We start from the raw sequence: 21,176 nt of genomic DNA on the forward strand, positions 1-21,176 counted from the left end.
TCTCCAGGGCATCTTCCCGACCCAGGGATTGAACCCAGGCCTCCCGCACTGCAGGCAGATGCTTTACCCTCTGAGCCACCAGGGAAGCCCTGTTTCCTAATTCTTAGGATGCTTTGGAAGTGACTCTTGAAGGGTGTGAGTGGGAGGTAAGCGTGGGCTGGCATCTCATGGTCAGGACAGCCGCGTACGTCCACGCACGGGATGGGCGTGCTGTGTGGCACGTGCCGCCCCGCCCCTCTGCCTGTCTCCAGTCTCCTAGACCAGGGCTCCCAGGCGGAAACACCTCCCAACTGCACGCGGCCCCGGGGGGAGGAGATGAGCCTCAGCCCAGCCGTGGGCCCCAGGGCCACGTCAGCCATTGGCACACTAGAGGAGAGAGGGACGCCGCGGGTAAGGAGCCTGCAGCACCCACAGCAGCGGCTGGTCGGCCTTTTCCCCCGAGAGAAACTCGGAGCCGTCGGATGGACACACACGTCACACCAGCCTGGTCCGTGGGCTTCTCCCAGTCCGCTCGGGGACTTGGCACGCGGCACATGTGCCTGGTTTCGGAGGCGGGAAGGTGAACGCCGCGGGCCGCCCCCCAGCACCCCACCCATTCCTCCGCGCTGCGGCCCCACAGCCCCTGTGGGGGAGAGGAGTCCCCAGCCTCGTGGTGGGTGGGCTGCCCTCCCAGGGGCCACGGAGAAGTTAGCATTTCTGGAGGGCTTCGGGCCGCAGACTCTGCGAAAGCCCCCTGCCGACGAGTTCCTCTGCCGAGAACTTTCAGCCCCCTGACGTCGGAGGCTGGAAAGCCTCCCTGGGCCTGCAGGAGCCCGTGGAAGCCGCGGGTGTCTGGCCCTGTCACTGGCGCACTGACTGTTAGAGAGCCCGCTCCACATTCTATTTGGTTGACTTGTTAGCCAGCGACAGTTACCAGTAAGGAAAGTCACACCAGGGAAGATAGCACTCCGTTCAGAATAGGGGATGGAGCAGAAAAGGGATCAGTCAAGAAATATAGTCTGGCTTAATTCATAATTTACGTGGGCTTTTGCATAACATGCCCAGAACACAATAGTGGGGATAAACTACTTATATACCAAATAGTAAAGCTAGAATACTGCGGTGAGGTCATCAGTTCCACAGCCACGGTTCTGTGGTGCAAGAGATAATCGCCAAAATACTCATCTTAACGATATGAAATTCAGTTTGAAATAAAGCTAGTTGATTTAAAAGATCAGTTCAGTTCAGTTCAGTCGCTCAGTCGTGTCCGACTCTTTGCGACCCCATGAATCGCAGCACCCCAGGCCTCCCTGTCCATCACCAACTCCCGGAGTTCACTCAAACTCACGTCCATCAAGTTGGTGATGCAATCCAGCCATGTCATCCTCTGTCATCCCCTTCTCCTCCTGCCCCCAATCCCTCCCAGCATCAGAGTCTTTTCCAATGAGTCAACTCTTCTCATGAGGTGGCCAAAGTACTGGAGTTTCAGCTTTAGCATCATTCCTTCCAAAGAAATCCCAGGGCTGATTTCCTTTAGAATGGACTGGTTGGACATCCTTGCAGTCCAAGGGACTCTCAAGAGTCTTCTCCAACACCACCGTTCAAAAGCATCAATTCTTTGGCGCTCAGCCTTCTTCACAGTCCAACTCTCACATCCATACATGACCACAGGAAAAACCATAGCCTTGACTAGACAGACCTTTGTTGGCAAAGCTTTTGATGCTATCTAGGTTGGTCATAACTTTCCTTCTAAGGAGTAAGCGTCTTTTAATTTCATGGCTGCAGTCACCATCTGCAGTGATTTTGGAGCCCCCAAAAATAAGGTCTGACACCGTTTCCACTGTTTACCCATCTATTTCCCATGAAATAGATGGCATGAAGTGATGGGACGAGATGCCATGATCTTCGTTTTCTGAATGTTGAGCTTTAAGCCAACTTTTTCACTCTCATCTTACACTTCCATCAAGAGGCTTTTGAGTTCCTCTTCACTTTCTGCCATAAGGGTGGTGTCATCTGCATGTCTGAGGTTATTGAGATTTCTCCCAGCAAACTTGATTCCAGCTTGTGCTTCTTCCAGCCCAGCATTTCTCATGATGTACTCTGCATATAAGTTATATAAGCAGGGTGACAACATACAGCCTTGATGTACTCCTTTGCCTATTTGGAACCAGTCTGTTGTTCCATGTCCAGTTCTAACTGTTGCTTCCTGACCTGCATGCAGATTTCTCAAAAGGCAGGTCAGGTGGTCTGGTATTCCCATGTCTTGAAGAATGTTCCAGTTTCAGTCAAAGGCTTTGGCATAGTCCATAAAGCAGAAATAGATGTTTTTCTGGAACTCTCTTGTTTTTTCCATGATCCAGCAGATGTTGGCAATTTGATCTCTGGTTCCTCTGCCTTTTCTAAAACCAGCTTAAACATCAGGAAGTTCACGGTTCACGTATTGCTGAAGCCTGGCTTGGAGAATTTTGAGCATTACTTTAGTAGCGTGTGAGATGAGTGCAACTGTGCGGTAGTTTGAGCATTCTTTGGCATTGCCTTTCTTTGGGATTGGAAAGAAGTCATTACTAAACATTTAAACCGAGAGTTTAAGAGCAACTTAGTAAAATATTTAGTGAAAATGATATTTTCTATAGCTAACAGGTCAGAAGTGAGTGGCTGCTCTGTGCTCCACCCTTGTGTGATCACAGGTCTACAGCCCCAGGGCTCCACTGTGAGCTCGCGGTACAGAGTTCAATTCAGTTCAGTTCAGTCTCTCGGTTGTGTCTGACTCTTTGCGACCCCATGGCCTGCAGCATGCCAGGCCTCCCTGTCCTTCACCATCTCCCGGAGCTTGCTCACACTCATGTCCATTGAGTCGGTGATGCCATCCAACCATCTCATCCTCTGTTGCCCCCTTCTCCTCCCACCTTCACTCTTTCCCACATCAGAGTCTTTCCAGATGAGTTAAGTTCTTCGCATGTGGTGCCATTTCGTTCTGTTCATGGGGTTCTCAAGGCAAGAATCCTGAAGTGCTTTGCCATTGCCTTCTCCAGTACTACAGGGTGCAGCGTCAGGGTTATTACCCAGTGGATGCTGGGAGGGTCCCTCACCTGGGCCACGCTGAGCATTGTTGTACTTGCCTGCCGGGTGGCACAAGGGACCCGCTCTAAGGACGCTGTCCTAGGGAGCGAATACCCCTAGAACCTCACTTGGGGGCCATCCTGCTAAGGATTGAACCTCCGACCACGACAGGCTGGCTCCAAAGGGGCCCCCACCCTGAGGAAGCATGAGGGAAAGTTTGACGAGGAAGTCTGTGGTTAACGAGACCATCTGTCACTCTCACACCAGGGCAGGGCACAGAGGGCCTGGGCAGGCCTCTCACGCCGTCCCTCCCTGCTAGGGACATGCGTCCACCGAGTCCCACACAACCCCCAGGCTCTGAGGCCCATCATGGGATCCCTCCTCCCTGGTAGGCCCTGGTGTGGCTCGCCGGAGCGCCTGCACCGCTGGAGCCTGGCTGGACAGATGGTCCCGTGCGGACCGAGAGCTCCGCGGGGCTGCAGCCTGCTGTCTCAGGGGTCGGTTGGTCCCTTGGCCCCATCTCGGTGGACTCTCAGCCGCACCCTGTCTCCAGGCGCACGGCTTCCCCCGCAGCCATCCCGGTCCCTGTCCAGGGGTCCTCTGCACAGCACCAGGCTTCCCGCCGGTTCTGGGGACTGGGGGATGTGTCTAAGGTGAGGCTCCGACCGTGGCCTCAGCTGGAGACAGGGCCCTCCCAGGACTGGATGCGTCCCCTCTGTGCTCAGCAGCCCGGCCTTGTGCTGATTCTGCACAGATCCCTCGACGAAGGAGTCCTCCCCATGCCTCCCGGGAGCCCCTCCCATCCTGGCTTAGTCACCATGGCCTGGAAGGCCACCTTCCTGAGGAGCAGGCTCTCGCCTGCGGACACATCGGGTCGTTGACGGGCTGGGGACACGGGGGGAACTGAGGGGCGAGGGGAGCTGGTGACGTCTGCCTGTCCCGACTTCTCCCCGGATCCAGCCCCGCCTCGCAGCGCTCCCTCCTGGGTGGGCCGGCTCCTCCCTCCGGGCCTCCCCGTGCCAGGCGGGCCCCCGACCCGGACCTGGTGGTCAGCTCTCCTGCACCTCCGCTCCGCCTGGCCTGCCCTCCTCCTCGGCGTCCACAACGCCTGTTTTCGGGCCCACCCTGCACAACACACTGAACACACTTTCAGTCACTCAGTCTTCTCACCCCTCACCAACCTGTCCTCAGGGCAGTTACCAGGATAGAGACCCTGTCTTACCCGTTTTACTGCAGAAAGACTGCGCAAGTGTCCAAACTACATTTTATTCAACTGAATCAACAGACCACCCACTTGAAACATAAACTTGAGAAAATAAAAAATCACAAACTTGATCAAGAAAATGTTATTTTTTCCAAGTGTGGGTTTATTTCAAAATTATGAAGATTTATATATTATTTTTTATTACGTACAATAAAGCGGTTTAGCTTACAGTAAAAGCTTTCACATTTAAAGTTTTTATTTTAAAAACATATTTAAAAAATGTAGACCCTTAAAAAACACCAAAAAAGCTGAATATATCTTGCAGTGTAGGTTTATCCTTAAATATTCACCTCAAATGCTGTTTAGAAAAAAAGATTTAAAAACTGGCTAAAAATCATTTACACTTGGCAATGATTAAAATCTCGTCGTCTCTGACAGAGGGTATTAATGGCACATAATGAATTTACTGTCACAAGCATCTAACAGTTTAATGGGTACGCTGTTTCACCAGTATACAAAATGGGCTTAGATGGTCGGCGCAGTTGTTCTGGAGTGATCACTGTATCAGGAAAAGGACACCGCACCAAAAACAGAACATCAACTTTTAAAAGGTCTTTTCAGTTTCCTTCTTTTCAAACAGCTTTCAGCTCAGGAGAGAAGAACAGCACTTAATTACTGCATCCCTGATTTTAAAAAAAAAAGGAAAACTATAATAATTTTGCCTCCAGAGTGAACTTGCAAAAAGATTCCTGCCGAGAGACAAATGCGCCATCACCTTCTCCCATCAGAACTCAGTGGAGCCCCCAGCGCATTTCCTGGTTAACTAGAACTTTCGTGAGTGTCACTTGAAATCAAGAACTGAGACACGGAAATAAATTATTAGTTGCTGAAATGGTATTTATTTATTTAGAAATATTAACCAGCACTTATTGCTAATTTTCTTGTGAAGAAATTTAATACCAAAAAAAAAAAACCCCAAAAAACAAATTTTAAAAAATAATGAACAAGATTTTAAAACAAAAATGTTTATAACTACATTCTAAGAACTCCAAAAAAAAAATTCTACCTGCTAGACCATGGCACCCCACTCCAGTACTCTTGCCTGGAAAATCCCATGGACGGAGGAGCCTGGTAGGCTGCAGTCCATGGGGTCGCTAAGAGTCGGACACGACTGAGCGACTTCACTTTCACTTTTCACTTTCATGCATTGGAGAAGGAAATGGCACCCCACTCCAGTGTTCTTGCCTGGAGAATCCCAGGACGGGGGAGCCTGGTGGGCTGCCGTCTGTGGGGTCGCACAGAGTCAGACACGACTGAAGCGACTTAGCAGTAGCAGCAGCAGACCTCATTCACCTTCCAGGACAGTTAGTCTCAACGTGATCACTGGTACACAGACTGTTCAGGATGAGCCCAGGATAGAGGCGCAGGCCCACCATCAGGGGAGCAATGCCTCGCCCTGGCTGTGAGCTCTGGCTGCACCGGAGTGGACGCCGTTTCCAGGGCGCCTCTTCCCCTTGTTGAGGGACAGCAGGAGCCCTCCCAGCTAAGAACCCGAGGGCCGGCTCTTGTTCTAGGTCACCCTGGTTTGCTTTTTCTCCTTTAAGTGTTCGTCAGACAGACTCACTCGTTTGAATAAAAACAGAATTTCTACCAATTTCCTTCCCTGTTCTATTAGGCATACAGTTTCGCTGTTTTCATACACAGCCTGCATTTCCAGAGTTCATGGAGAAGCTGTGCCTTAAGAGAGTATGCGCCTCTGAGCCTCACGCCTAAGTCTGCAGTTAGTTATGCTTTTCCCTCCACAATTACATTAACACATTTTTCTGGGGGGAAAAAAAAAATTTTAAACGGCAGTTACCTCAACATACAGAATAAACGTTTCTGTTGGCTTAAACCAAACATCTATGCATCAGCCTCACTCCCTATGTACTGGGTGTTTACAGTCGCGGAAGGATGCAGGGTCTCTCGCCAACACCCCCGACCTACAGGTGTTCAGGTGCTACATCTGCAGTCAGCCCCCAGCCCACCTGGGACCCGTGTTCACATGTTTTCACTTTATGTGGCAAGCTTCTATCAAGCTTGTTTAAAAACTCATTTCCTTTTGGGAAAAAAGTAAAAGTCAATTTTAAAAAAGGCCCTGTAAATCATATTTTAATATGAAAATTACTAAAAGGAGAGGAGCAGAAAGAACAGGATGAAATTCAAAGAGGCTCACCTCGCGTATGGGATGTATGACAGACTATACCTGCAAGAAAAATTCAAGGATGTTGAAATTTAATCTAAATCACATTTTTCTTTATGCCAAATGGCCATATTCTAACAGCATAAAAAAAGGAAGCAGCAGAATATTACACAGTGATTCTCAGAGCATGAGCCAGACAGCATACAGCATCACTGGGGAACTTGCTAAAAAGGCAAATTACCAGGGCCCACCCCACACCTCAGGAGAAGGCAATGGCCCCCCACTCCAGTACTCCTGCCTGGAAAATCCCATGGACGGAGGAGCCTGGTAGGCTGCAGTCCATGGGGTCGCTAAGAGTCGGACACAACTGAGTGACTTCACTTTCACTTTTCACTTTCATGCATTGGAGAAGGAAATGGCAACCCACTCCAGAGTTCGTGCCTGAAGAATCCCAGGGATGGGGGAGCCTGACGGGCTGCCATCTATGGGGTCGCACAGAGTCGGACATGACTGAAGCAACTTAGCAGCAGCAGCAGCAGCACCCCACACCTCTTGAATGAAAAACTGTTGTTTTAATAAGCAATCTATGTTTTTAACAAACTCTTAAGTGATTCTGATGCCTGCTAAAGTCTGAACTTTTGTTATAACAGGTTACTACTTTTAAGTTATTAAGAAAAAAATTAACTATAAAATAGAATAAACTACACTCTCCTTCAAGAAGAAATCAATCAAGTACACATCAACAATAAAAAGTAACATATTAATAGAAAATGACAAAGCTTTAGATTTCCATCTGTCAGAGTAGAGCGTCTGAAAGTTATTTTGCGACAGGTAAAGAAGCGCTTTTAACATGTGCTGATATTGCCTCAGTGGAAAGGGAGGAACAGCAGCAGCACACACACAGCTCCTAGACTGGCCGACACCAAGATGTCCCACAGCACTCAGGAAGGGGCTCACTGACTCTTACGAGGAAGAAAACGAGACTCAGGTCTAAAGAAGAAAGGAAGAACACTCTGAAAGGCCTTTTGCCAGCGAGAAACACTTTTCTGGTCTAACCCGGAAGCATGCGAGGGGGACACGTTCCATCAATCACATACTCACCGGGCCCTCGGTGCCGCCCAGCCCTGAACGCGGCTGCGTGAAGGGGACGGCCAGTCAGAAGGGACCAGAGGGGCGGAAGCCGCGGGGAGACGGGGAGGCAGGGCTGCAGTGAGTGCTCAGGGCCAGAGGCAGCTGCTCAGCCACACCGCACAGCGCGAGGGGTCCCCGCCATCCCCCGGGCTCAGCCTGTGCCCGGCCTGGGTTTACGCGTGCGGGTAGCACCCCCTTCACTGCTCGCCTTCTCTGGCACAGCAGAGAAGGGCGTGCAGCCCCGTGTGACGTCAGCGCGGCCCCACAGCCCCGTGTGACATGTCAGCATGGCCCCGCCTCCTGGCGTGACGTCAGAGGGCCCTGTGGCCCCGCCTCTCTGCAGCTCGCCTCTGCTGAGTCTCCGCCCCGCCCATCAGCCACCCGGGACACACCGCAGGCGCCTGACCCCTCAGGAGGCCCTTTCCCCGGGGCCAGGAGAACCTCCCCAATGACCTCCGTAGGCTCACAGGGGGGGAACGACACGCTTAGCACCGCTGAGGAAACTACCTTTCCGATGAGTGGAAGACTTACCAGGTCATCGAGAGGAACTGCAAGATGCAGAACAGCACGGCCAGCCCCTTCTTATGCCACTGACAACAGCAAAGACAGACACAACCAGGTAAACGCTTCAAAATACCTTTCACAGCCTCCTTCAATTCCTTTCAAAAGATGTAACTGATAGCTCCATTCATTTCATTACATTTTAGTATGACAAAATTTCCATTCAGTAAATCTGAAAATTAAATATCCACAAATTCTATTCTCTTTCTAGAATTCTGATTCCATTTACTTAAATGCTGCTAAATATATGGCATTAAATGTTAATGAAACAATTGTGCACAGGCTCAAAGTATTAACCCCCTTTGATGTAAGGCCTTTTAAGTCAAGGCTAACTTTTCCAAAGTCACCATCAAGGCACAGCCCTGGCAGTCCAGTGCCTAAGACCCCCTGCTCCCAATGCAGGGAGCCCGGGGTTTCAATCCCTGGTCCTCTGGTCAGGGAACTAGATCTCCTGATCACGACTGAGACCCACCACAGCTAAATACATCAGCAAGTATTTTTTTTAAAATAAGTGAACAAAATCGACATTGAAAAGCCCACTTGGTCAGCAGATCTATACCCTGCGTGGAATCCATGTCTCCGACTCACTGGCACTTCCCTCTTTCCTTGAGTTACTTTTTGAAGTAAAACTGTACTTCACTGTGATCTTCCGGAATAATATAAACAGTTTCCATGGTTGTTTTAAAATGACCCATTTTTAGAATGTGTCCATCTTTATATTTACTTCTTCACTTATTTTTAATCTACTGCTTATAAACAGACTGCTAGACCATTCCACATCAGAAATCAATTTCCCACAGGGATATGCAAAAATTGCTTAAGAAAATTCTTTTACGTTACAATTGGGAATTGAGGTATTTAGTGAATTCTTGTGTAACTAAAGCCTAGTCCTTGTATCATTAAACTCAGAACACTTCTGGTGGGACATTTCTGAAGTGCATTATACACCACCCCATCACCTTTGAAACACACCGTGTTCTTGGGAGCTCAAGAACCACCTCAATCCCCTTTGGAAGTAGATAAGGAACAATACGCAAATACAGTGAAGGATCAGGAGCATCAGGAAGTAAACGGAGCTGTAATGAAGCTCCTCTAGAGGCTCCTGGAGAGCTGTGTGTACAGGAGTGCGTCCTTGGTCCCTGGTGCCGTTTTGGCTGGCCTGCTTTCTGGCCCTCTCTCCTCGGTGCTGGGACACCTTTAGCCCGAGATGCCCTCCCCGCCCGAGAGCCACAACGCAGCGGACCCTCAGCGAGGGCCCCTCACAGGCCCCCTGATGACGGGGGCCGACCTGACCTGGAAGCAGTAAGAATCTCACCTCTGTTTCAGGTGGCAGGCTCCACTGCCAGTCTGGCCACTAACTGGACGCTACACACACGACTTTAAGGACACCAGTCTTCGGTGAGTTTTAATAAATCAGACTTTGAGCTCCTCTGAGATGGCAGTTTGATGACACTTTACCTGGTGAGGGGCCACACAGCAGAAAATAGACACGGCTGGGGTAACTTACCCAAAGGGCAGCGCACAGGGTGAGCACGAAACACAGCTGGGGAAGGCAAGGAAAACGGTCGAGTCTGAGTCTTTTCAAAGGCCAAACAAAAATGCATACACAAGTCTGCGTTCATTTGCATAATAACACACCACACAACAAAGTCAAGGAGACGGCTTACTCGGACTGTCCTTATACATTCCCTGAGTATTGTTTTAAAGTCTATGACTGCAGTCTTCCGGGGCAAACTGGAAACACGCAATAAGTCATCTGCTGACTAAGCCAACAGACGCTGTTTCACGAATGCATGAGTGACAACAGCTGTCCTCAGGGATGTGTGATGCTTATGTTAACGTTCAGTAACTCAAACCACCAACACCGTATTTAGTACAACTGTTAATGTACAGGGGGTCCTATTCTACTTAGCTTTACATAAGGAGCTGACCATAATCATTTCATACAGAAAGACTGCACTGTCACGCCACACCCTGTCCCCAAAGGAGTGACAAGGACAGGCAGATGAAAGCAGTGGGGACAGGTCTTAAGACAGAGAACAGGGTATTTGTCCACCACTCCAACAGGGAAGGGACAAAAGCCAGGAGACTCTCCCAGAGAAGACTCAGATGGACCCAGAAGTGACCTGACCTTCCAGCCCCATCCTCCAAGAAGTCCATACAGTGGTCCAGTATGAAAGGTTGCCCAGGGCTGGAAACTGACGCGATGCAGCTCGGCTTCCCACCTGAGATACACAGCGCTACTCTGCTAGAGAATGCCCAAGAAAACAGGATTCCCCCAGCCAATCACTGAGGTAATACTGCACAATCCCAACTCTTCAAACTCACAGCCTGAAGGATGCGACTATTACATTCAGCAAAGGAAACATGAATTCCTCTGTACACAAGTGGGTGATAATTCATAAATAATGCCAAAAAACACCCTCCTATGAAAGTTTTTTAAAAAATGATCATTATTTACTTACAAGCATAATAACTGTTGCAAGCAATCTCGTTGTTTCAAACATTTTCTTCAGTTGTTTCACGGGTCCCATTAAAAAGCATGTACTATTTGAAACAAAAGAAATGAGAGATGGATCTGTTAATTGGTCTGTGTAAAAATAAGTGCTTTTAAGAAAATAAACCCTGTCAGCTTAATTAAACAATCTCACTAAATCTGTTTTATGGCAGAAAGTGAGAAATTAAAGAGCCTCTTGAGGAAGGTGAAAGAGAAAACTGAAAAAGCTGGCTTAAAACTCAACATTCAAAACACGAAGATCATGGCATTGGGGTCCCAACACTTCATTGCAAACGGGGGGGAAACAATGGAAACTGCCAGACTTGATTTTCCTGGGCTCCAAAATCACTGCAGACAGTGATGCAGCCGTGGGATTACAAGATGCTTGCTCGCTGGAAGAAAGGCAACGACAAACCTAGACAGTGTATTAAAAAGCAGAGACATCACTTTGCCAGCCAAGGTCTGTACAGTCAAAGCTGTGGTTTTTCCAGTGGTCATGTATGGATGTGAGAGCTGGACAATAAAAAAGGCTGAGTGCCAAAGAATTGATGCTTTTGAACCGTGGTGGTGAAGACTCTTGAGAGTCCCTTGGACTGCAAGGAGATCCAACCAATCCATTCTAAAGGAGATCAGTCCTGGGTGTTCACTGGAAGGACTGATGCTGAAGGTCCAATACTTTGGCCACCTGATGTGAAGAACTGTCTCCTTTGATGCTGGGAAAGATTGAAGGCGGGAGAAGAAGGGGACGACAGATGTCGAGATGGTTGGATGGCATCACCGACTCGATGGACATGAGTTTGGGTAAACTCTGTGAGTTGGTGATGGACAGGGAGGCCTGGCGCGCTGCAGTCCATGGGGTCGCAAAGAGTCAGACAGGACTGAGAGACTGAGTAACAAGTGTTAGAAGGAAACGTTAATCTCTGTGTATCCCATGACACAGGATGCCTCTCACAGTCATTCGCGGCGTCACTTCCCAGCGCTGGGTCAGCATGGCCGCTGCGGGCAGCCTGGGAGGACAAGGCAGTCTGTCTTTAGCGTGGGCCGACTCAGCGATGGCCCCCTTGTCTCGACGCGGGTGGCACGCGTGAACAGTGCAGTCGGTTCCAGAAGCAGCGTCCGTGCAGAGCTTCCAGGAGCAAGGCAGTGTGCAGTCACTCCCCGAGGCCCTCCAGACTGCTGTCTGAGGAGCAGGATGGGCCCAGAGACCGACGGAGCACAGCGGTGGTTCACACCCGTCCCCTCACCACCACCTCTGACCTGGAACGTCCCTGAGGAGACGGGGGCTCACCTCTGAATGCTGAGAGCTCACAGCTGTGACAGCAGCACCCCAGAGATGAGCCCGAGGCCCTCAGAGAAGACCCCCCGACACCCAGTGCACAGTCCTCGGAGTCACTGCCCCACATGGCCCCGCCCGACCCCTCTGCACAGCACTGCCACCCGGGATCTGCTCCAGCTGGCTGGCTGGCCGGGCATCTGACTGTCCCCCTCACGAGGCAGCTACGAGCCGGGACTCCGGAGGGCTGTCGGGTGGGACCCCAGCCCGGTCACCTCCCTCGGTGTTTCCCCAAGGACTGACTGCCCCCTCTCTTGCGTCGCTACCCCTGGATGTACAATGGAGGGTGACAGGCAGTGCTTGGCACACAGGCGGCACCTCCAGAGGCTGGCTCTTCTCACCATAAACACTATGAGGCAGCTGGCACACAGCAGGGCTCTAAGTATTTACTGAGGGAATGTAAATTTTGAATTCATGACACGCATAGACCTACAGAAATATATCCTATTAGAAAAGAAAACTTTGATAATGACAGCAAACAAAACATTTTGAGAAGCCAAACTTCCATACATACCTGGCTAATGCAGCAATATTTCCAAAGGTATAAAACACTGCAAAAAGCTTTATGCCTCCAGGGAGCCACAGCAATCCAGTTCCCTGAGTTAAGATGTTAGAGTTATTTAAAAATAATTTTACCACTGTAATAGATTAAAATATAAACCTGCTACTATAATAATGATAGTATATAATGATATTTAAACATAAATGTGTTAACATATGGTCTCTAATTATACAGTTTCCTAAAAAGTTAATTTTCAATGTTATCTGCTAATTTGAATCTTATGCCTATTTGCATATGAGTATATATAAATGAGCTATTCCATAATCTTCTTTATATATCTAAGTAAATCTCATTCTATTTAAGTATTCTTTTTATAAATGGCAAGTTACAAAAGGTAATAAACTCTTCTAAACCACTGACTGCAACTCTCCTAACACACACAGTGATTTTTCTTCAGTGAATTTATTTTAACAATCCATAAACCCCCCTAAATATTAGTCTCTACATCTTTTTATTGATCTCTACCCCTTTATTTCAAGTGACTAAATAAGCCCCATCAAAACAGTCCAGATAAATGGAATGCTTAGTCTCACACGAAGCAGAAATTATCAAGCAACATAAAGCTTAACTCACAAGGATGGAGAAGAAGATGCCACTGACGAAGCATATGGCAAACCACTTCAGCCTGGTGTTGAAACTAAGCGTCGAGGCATCAAGCACCTTAGGGAAGGGGAATTAGAACATGTTTTTAAATCACCACTTGGCCAATCTGGTGCTTTATATGACATTAAAGCCAATCTTCACTCTAACACAGACGATGGACCTGTTTCACTTTGCACACAGTAGTGTGGCTTAAGAATATGCGGACTCCTCGGCTGTGAAGGGGAATGTAAACAGTCTGGGGATCGGGCCGTCCCGGAGACGCTGTCACCTCTGCAGATGAGATAACAGCGCTGTTTCTGGAATACTCTTCCAGGGAGGGCCAGGAGGGGCACTGATGCATATGCGATGAGACCCATTCTAAAATGCTCACTGATTAAAACCAGGGGAAAGACAGAACAAGACGGGCAAACTGTTGACGGGTGCGGAGATGGAGTTGGGACACACACCCTTCTCTGTTTCATGTCTCAGGGCGTCTGGGCCAGATTCCTGCACGACTCGATGGTCCTGCGGGAGCCAGTCCTAGGGGAAGCTCCGAGGACTCAGGGAGGCTGGGCAGAGAAGGGGAGGGGCTGAGCGAAGCCGTGACCTCAGCTGGCGCTCAGTGAACACCACACCCCATTGTCCGTCCAGCCATGAGGCCCGATGACCTTTTGGGACTCACCTCCCGCCAGCTGCTTTGGATGCAAGGGGCGGGGGGGGCGCGGAGCGTGTGTCACGAGCAGGACCCAGCGTGCCACGCGACTCCAGAGCGGGCCCAAGGGGACATCTGTGAGCTGATGGGCAATGGGTACATCCGCCCAATGGCCAGGACCTGGGGTGCCGCCATCAGGCTCTGCCACGGGGTACCCCGACAACTTCAGTTACAAAAAGCTCATTTGAAACCAGCATGAAAAGTAGATAAAAACAACTAAATCAAGATTCTGCCAACGTAACATTCATCACTATTTTAACACATTTTAAATGTTTTTTAAATTTGCTTTACAAACAATCTTGTTTCCAGCAATGTCATCTGTTTATACTAAAACTGACCACTGTAAACAAAGAATGAACTTGCCTATAATAAATAAATAAAACTAACTCACGAAAGCCTGCATTTCCTAGACCTAAGTTATTAAAAACGTGCTTTGAAATGATAACTAACTCTAGAGCAAAAACACTCCAGGATGTCATGTATATTCTACCAAATCATATGGGAAAAGCGTACCCCGTATATTTCATACAATAGTCTGGCATACAGTCATGACTAAAGTACACATTTTCTTTACAGGAAGTACAGTCGGTCTGTAACATTAGTTTCAGGTGTACAGCAGTGATTGAGTACTTTATAAATTATATTCCCTTTAAAGTTACTGGGAAACAGCGGCCACGTTTTCCCATGCTGTATGGTACCTCAGCTGCTCACCCACTTTACACACAGCGGCTGCATCTCCCGCCTCTGCCCTGTCTCGCCTTAGCTCCCCCTCCCCACTGGCAACAGCTAGCTGTTTTCCACACCTGTGAGTCTGTTTCTGTCTGGTTACCTACATGCGGCGTATTTTTTAAGATTCCATGTATAAGTGATAACATTAGCATTTGTCTTTCTCTTCATTAAGTTTAACACCCTCTAGGTTCATCTACATTGTTGCAAATGGTAAATACATATTTATATTACTAAATACATTATTACAATTTAGTTCCCAATAAGGCTGAAAAAGTATCAACACCAGCTGTTTCAAGAAAACGAGAAATATACCATAAGGATTTATATTTCAAAATTTAAATTTCTAACGTGTATTACCATATACTTAAAAGACCACATGCTTATAATGTATTTTCAAAAATAACGAAGCAAAAATAGTTTCTGTATGCAAAAGCTGAAAATACTTTTGTCTACATTCCTTACCTCAACAGATTAGTCTGTGAATCCTTACGTAGCATGAAAAGTAGATAAAAACAACTAAATCAAGATTCTGCCAACGTAACATTCATCGCTATTTTAACACATTTTAAATGTTTTTAAAATTTGCTTTACAAACAATCTTGTTTCCAGCAATGTCATCTGTTTATACTAAAACTGACCACTGTAAACAAAGAATGAACTTGCCTATAACAACATCTAAAATTTCACTTTTTTTCTGATCAGGAAGAATACACATCAAGAATACACATCCCATTTTAACCACACGGGAGAGAATGAACCCTGGAGACGGCGCACTGCACAGGGAACGGTCTGCTGGTCTGTGAAAGGTCAGACACGGTGTCCCAGGGCAGGGTTCCTAAGTGGTCAGTGCGGACCCATGGTGACGGTGGTGGGGGGGCGGGACTCAGCAGCGAGTGAGGACCCAGGGTTCGTGTTCACTTTCTTTCAAGCTTCAATCGCCCCGTGGTCTTTGTCTGACTTGGTTTCAGCACAGCCCTTTGTACAACAGCAGATATTTTTTCTCTGTCATCTGCCAAACAAATTTTTTCCATTTGCAAATTTGGAATATTCGATCCACAAGCAAATGACTTGTCCCAAGCCCTGCAGATTGTCCAGGACACAAAAACATATCACAGATCGCTTAACTCACATTGTAACGTTGGGAAAACGTTACAATGTCCATCTATAGTGCCAAAAAAACAGGTCCTGCCCTGACCCCGCAGACAGATGGCGTTAGCATGAGCTGGTAGGTGCAACGTGTGGTCCAACCTGGATCAGGAAGGGGCCCAGCTAAAGCAGCAAGTGCTTCGATCTCATACATTGAGTCTTAAAAGAGAAATACACACTAAAATTGCCACCAGTCATTTCACTTGTTATCAAAGGGAGAGGAAGCAAAGAGTACATCTCATGAAGCAGGAGCGACCCTCCTGTTCTCTGGTGTCCTCTTTATGTGGCAAGAAATCAACAGCACCTGCAACTAGAAATTTATTAAAAAGAGAAAAATGAGTCGGAAACAATGGAGGAAAACATCCTCCCGGCAGCACCGGTACTGCTGGTGAAGGAGCTGACCACGGGGATGGAGGAGTCGGGATGTGGACACCTGCGCGAGGCAGGCCCTGGTGGCCGGAGCCCACCTCCCAGGCGACCACCCCACGAGTCAAGGGAACCGCCGAGCACTGAGCTCTCAGAGCTGCGCCTGCAGAGACGGCGAGAACACGGAGCCGCCCGGACGACAGCAGCGGAAGCAGGCGTGCACACCCTCCCCACGGGGCCACGCCCCGAGCCCTCCGGGTCCCTCCCCCCCCAGGACCCCGACCGCAGGCCCTGCCCCCTCCTAGCAGAGCCTGGGCCGGCTGCTGCAGCCACTGACAGCCCAGCCTGTCTGCTCCCCGCCCTTCGGGGACCCAGGGTCTCTCACGCCCTGAAATGACCCCAGGTCCAAGCCCAGGCCACTGCTCTCCAGCCGTGACGTCCCCCTGGGCTCCCGCCTCACCGCTCCGCTAGCCCCCTCTTTCCAGCACAGATGGCAGGGTGCCTCGCTTCAACAGACAGCAAAGGTTCCCCTTCTCTCCATCCACCTAGCAACACCCCCTCATGACTCAAGCCGTCCTTGCTCGTCCTCTGGGCAGTCACGCATGACAGGACATCAAACCAGGGCATCTGCCCTTCAAGAGCCCTGGCCCCGGCCCGCTGGGCCTCCCCTGCACATGGCTGTCCATGGCACCCTGCCTTCCCATTCCACCACCGCTGACCACTCCGTCCCACTGCCACTTCAGGCTCCAGTTCTGCCAGGTGCCTCTGCTGGCGCCAGGGCTTCCTCCCTGGGCTTCCTCCATCTGCCACAGAGAACAGACGCCCACCCACCACCAGGCTTGCCTGGGACCCTCACCTCTTCCTGTTCCCACCACCACAGAGGGCAAAGTTCAACCTAGCCGCAAGGTTAGGTGCCTCGCCCTCTGACCTCCCAGGGACCTGACCCAGTGGGATTTCTCCCCAAGGTCAACAGAAAGCCACGTTGCCTTGGAGACACCACCCCCACCCCCTACACCACTGACCATCAAGGACTGAACATGCTTAAGCCTCTTCTACCTTAAACACTCAGAAAGCAGGACTTCACCCTCCAGCCTCCGCTCCTTCATTCACCGATTCACTCAACAAAGTTAACACTTAACACAGGCCCTCTTGCGGGCTCCTGGGGGCCTGTGTTAAGTGCCAGGCGAGGGATCTGGCTCTTGGTTAAAAGGAGCTGGGAGAAGGTGCAGGCCTGGTGCACGGCCCCTGCCTGTGGTCAGGGATGGGCGGCTGGCCTATCCTTGCATCCCCTGCGCTCCCAGCCCTGAGGCCCTCAGGAGAGCCGGGCAGCAGGGGAGGGGCCCTGCAGACTCATCCCTCAGTCCCTGCCCTTCTCCCCTGACCTCGGAGGCCATAAAACTGCCTGATCCCTGGCCTTCGCTGCCCCACCTGACCCCTGATCAACACCCACCGCTGGGGGAAGACGGAGCCCAAGGCAGCTGGCGTGTCCTCCGGCTTTAGCCAGAGGCCAAAGTGACTGCCGGCTGAGTGAGCCCCTTCAGTTTTGGCTCTCACATGAACTGATCTGGTCTCTGCTCCCCCACCCTTGCCCTCTCCAGGTTCCCCGCTTCCTCCCTGGCTGCCCCCTCACTCCTGAGCTCCTCACACTGGAAAGGCCCAGAGGTCAAACCCGAGCCTTATCTCTGGTCTGCTTACCCACAATCCCTTGGTTATCGTGAGTACTTCCTCCAGCATCTCACACCCAGCAGCCTTCCCGCCTCTCCACTCAGCAGCTGGCATCTCAGACTCAACACCCAGACTCTCCCCACTCCCCGCCCTACCACCTGCGCCTTCCACGGCCCAGCTAAGGGAGACTCCCTCTCTCCAGCTGCTTAGGTCAAAACCAGAGGCGCCCTTGGCTCCCTCAGCGCTCACGCATCCAACCCGTCAACCACTAACCCCGCCAGCTCTACACCCAAGCCATTTACAGAGCCTGCCCACTCTCACTTCAAACCACCGTCACTCCCATCTTCCTGATCCAGCCAGTGGTCTCTCCCCAGGGCCACTCCTGGAGTCCTCTGCCCCTCGTCTGTTCTCCATGGGCCTACCAGCGCGATCCTTTAAAATCCAAGTCAGGCACATCCCTGTTCTGCCCTCGGCTCCTCAGCGCTGAGAGTAAAAGCTGAAACCCTCACTGGGTCCTGCAAGACCCCACGTACTCCAGAGCCCAACTGTGCTCTCCCTGGCTCCAGACACTCCGGCCTCTTTACTGGCCTTCAACAAGCTGAGCACTGTCCTCAGGATCTACATTTGCATGAGTTGCCCAGGTACCCGAGGGACTCTTCAGAGGGACGCTGTAATGTCACCTGACAGACAGGTCCTCAGTGGCTGTCCAACACAATCAGGCAAATCCCAGCCTCCTCAGCTGCTCTACCTTCTTCCATGGCGCTCACCACTGACTGACGTGTTTTTATATTTACTTGTTTATTAACTGCTTTTCCCAATTAAAATATAAATTCCATGTGGGGGAAGCCAAACCAAACACATGTAGGTACCAAAATATCTGTTGAATGAATAAATGACCACCTCCTCTGAACTCACAGCTCATGTCCCTTCCAGTCGCTCCCAGCTTCCATCAATGACTTCTCTACCTAATCTTTCTCCCCTCTAGAGAGTGGGCTCAAGAGAAGAGGCACCCTTACCCTCCTGTCCCCAAGGTTTTAGAGCAGCTCAACAGGACTTTCTGAGTGGCGTGTCCCAAGCCTGCAATGTCCTATGCCAACAGCCACTAACTTCCACGCTTAGCCAGCACCTGAAACGTGGCTGATGTGGCTCCAATTTTAAATTTTATTTAATTCTAATTAAATTGAAATAGCCGCATGTCGCTAGGGCTGCTGCTTGTATAGCACAGATCTAGAGCAAAAAGGGAAGCAAAACACAGTGGTTCAATAAATGAGCGGGGGTGGCGCCTGGGCAGCAGTGCCTAAAGGACGTTTCTCATATTACTATTTACTGGTTCTTATGTTAAGGTTATGATTTGCCAAACTGGTTAGAGTTCATTTAGAGCAGACGCTTTCTTTTACTCTCTGAACCCTCAGAGTCGTCCAGAATCCTGTTCACTAGAGGTGCGGAACAATTATGACCACAAGGAAGGAAGTTAGGACAGGAGAGGGGACAAATAAAAGGTCTTTCTGTAATACTGCATCCTTTTAAATGTTCCAATTCGGTGACAGGCAAGCATGAATTTGTCTGCAGGCAAATAACACAGATACTTACACAGCAGTTCCTGCCGCACTATTTTTAACCCTCTAAATAGAGGAAGTAACCCTGATCAAGTCTCGTGGGTAAACCACAGAGACAAGGGTTTTTTTGTTTTTTTGTTAAATCTCTTAATAGAGCTCAACAGACAGCTTTTGATTCCGTATTATTTCACTTCTCAATCATCTGGGTTTGTTTTTTCTTTTTCTCCCTCCAGTCCCCCTCCTTCCACAAGACTAGACAACACACTCACAACCCCTCCCTTAACTCCAGGGGCTAACAGAGGCGGCGGAGCTTCGCGGTTCCCGCTTCTGCAGCACCGGGACCCGCACGCCTATCGCGCCGCCAGCCTGGGTTCAGAGTCCACAGCGGGCGCGGGGCACCGGGCGAGGCTGCGGGACGGCGGCGCGGGGCCGGGCGGGCTCTCTGGGGGAGGGAGACGGGCAGCGAAGCGGGTTCCTGAGGGTCTCAAGGCCCCACGGACTGCGGGGGGGAGAGGCGCCTCAACGCGAGCACACGCAGACGCCACAGAGACGCCACGCACACCCGAAGGCTCCCCAGACCCTCCCGAGAGGCGCCGGGCGCCTGCTCGCGGCCCAGCTCCGCGCGCCCGCCCCGGCACGGGCGCGCCCCCGGCGCAGGCTCGCTACCTGCGCGGTCAGGCCCTGCTCCTCGTCGTCCTGGCCACTTAGGACCCGCCGCAGCTTCTCCATGGCCGCAGCCGGGGCGCCCGGCCCGCCCCTCTCTCAGCCCCAGAGAAACCCCGGAAGTCGAGACGCTTCTAGCCGGCCGGAAGTCCCGGTCTCCAGCTTCCGGCGCGCCGGCTCCGCCCCCCGGCGGCCGTCCTAGCGGCGAGCGCATGCGCGCCGGGCTCCGCCGCACGCACGTCTGGCCCCCTGCGGCTGCGGGGGGGCGGGCTTGGGCGGGGCTTGGGGCGGGGCGTCGGTGCTGAGTTCGCCGCCCGCCCCCGGCAGCCCCGGAGACAAAGCGGCTACCCTGCAACGCGCAGAGTGGGATTCCGCTGCGCTCGGGTTTACCCGTCGCTGCCTATCCCCCACCTCCAGGAGTCGGGACCCAGCGGGCCCACGGCCATTGCTGGTTGGATGAATAGGCCCGTGAACGTGGATCCTCACGGGTGTCCTCGGCGCCGGTGCCTCGGACCCAGGTCCAGGCCTGCAGACCAGGGGGTCCAGTGTCCGGACCAGAAGTCTAGCTCTGCAGACCGGACATGCGTTACTGCAGGCGCCCGTCCAGTACTGCAGGCCAGAGATCCAGCGCCCGGATGCACGTCCAGTGACTGTACCAGAATCCGATTCTGCAGACTCCTGTCCAGCGCTGCAGACCCGAGGCCCCGTGCCGTAGACCCCCTTCCAGGCCTGATGGAAGAATGCTGGGGGCCAGTATCAGAACGGGCTTCCCAGGGGCGCTAGTGGTAAAAAACCCGCCTGCCAGTGCAGGAGATGTAAGAGACGCGGGTTCGATACCTGGGTCGGGAAGATCCCCTGGAGGAGGGCATGGTAACCCACTCCAGTATTGCCTGGAGAATCCCACGGACAGAGGAGCCTGATGGGCTACTGTCCATAGGGTCGCAAAGAGTCGGACACCACTGAGCAATTTAGTACAATGTGAAAACAGGGACAAGGGTTCAGTCTTAAAGAGTAGCCTTGTGCCTTGAACAATGTGGGGGCTAGGTGCATCAGCGCAAACTGTAGTCTAAAACTGTTGTATAGCTTACAGCCGGGCTGCCATGTGTGAATCGTCTTTATCTTCCGATCCTTTGTGTCCACGGTTCTGCATGTTGGGCTCAACCAGCTGAGGACTCGGTAGTGCTGTGGTGTTTACTCTGGAAAAAGTCCAAGTTTAAGTGGACCTGTGTATTTCAAACCTGTTTTGTT

The 21,176-nt window shown here is 50.9% G+C and overlaps 1 protein-coding gene across 2 annotated transcripts; it reads right to left on the bottom strand.

The window, feature by feature from the left end:
• Window positions 1-4,385: 4,385 nt before the first annotated feature.
• Window positions 4,386-20,171, bottom strand: SFT2D1 (SFT2 domain containing 1). Of its 2 annotated transcripts, XM_069599341.1 has the most exons (9): window positions 19,932-20,090; window positions 13,083-13,169; window positions 12,462-12,544; window positions 10,583-10,664; window positions 9,625-9,660; window positions 8,088-8,146; window positions 7,527-7,559; window positions 6,459-6,488; window positions 4,386-4,926 (listed from the first exon to the last, which is right to left on the bottom strand). In XM_069599341.1, the coding sequence occupies exons 1-9, from the start codon at window positions 19,992-19,994 to the stop codon at window positions 4,887-4,889; spliced, it is 513 nt and encodes a 170-aa protein (XP_069455442.1). In that variant the 5' UTR covers window positions 19,995-20,090; the 3' UTR covers window positions 4,386-4,886. The 2 variants fall into 2 exon arrangements, with proteins under 2 accessions (XP_069455442.1, XP_069455443.1); XM_069599342.1 differs by lacking the exon at window positions 7,527-7,559 and having other exon boundaries at window positions 19,932-20,171.
• Window positions 20,172-21,176: the final 1,005 nt, after the last annotated feature.

This window comes from Ovis canadensis, chromosome 8 (genome assembly GCF_042477335.2).
Source record: "Ovis canadensis isolate MfBH-ARS-UI-01 breed Bighorn chromosome 8, ARS-UI_OviCan_v2, whole genome shotgun sequence".
Lineage (NCBI taxonomy): Eukaryota > Metazoa > Chordata > Mammalia > Artiodactyla > Bovidae > Ovis > Ovis canadensis.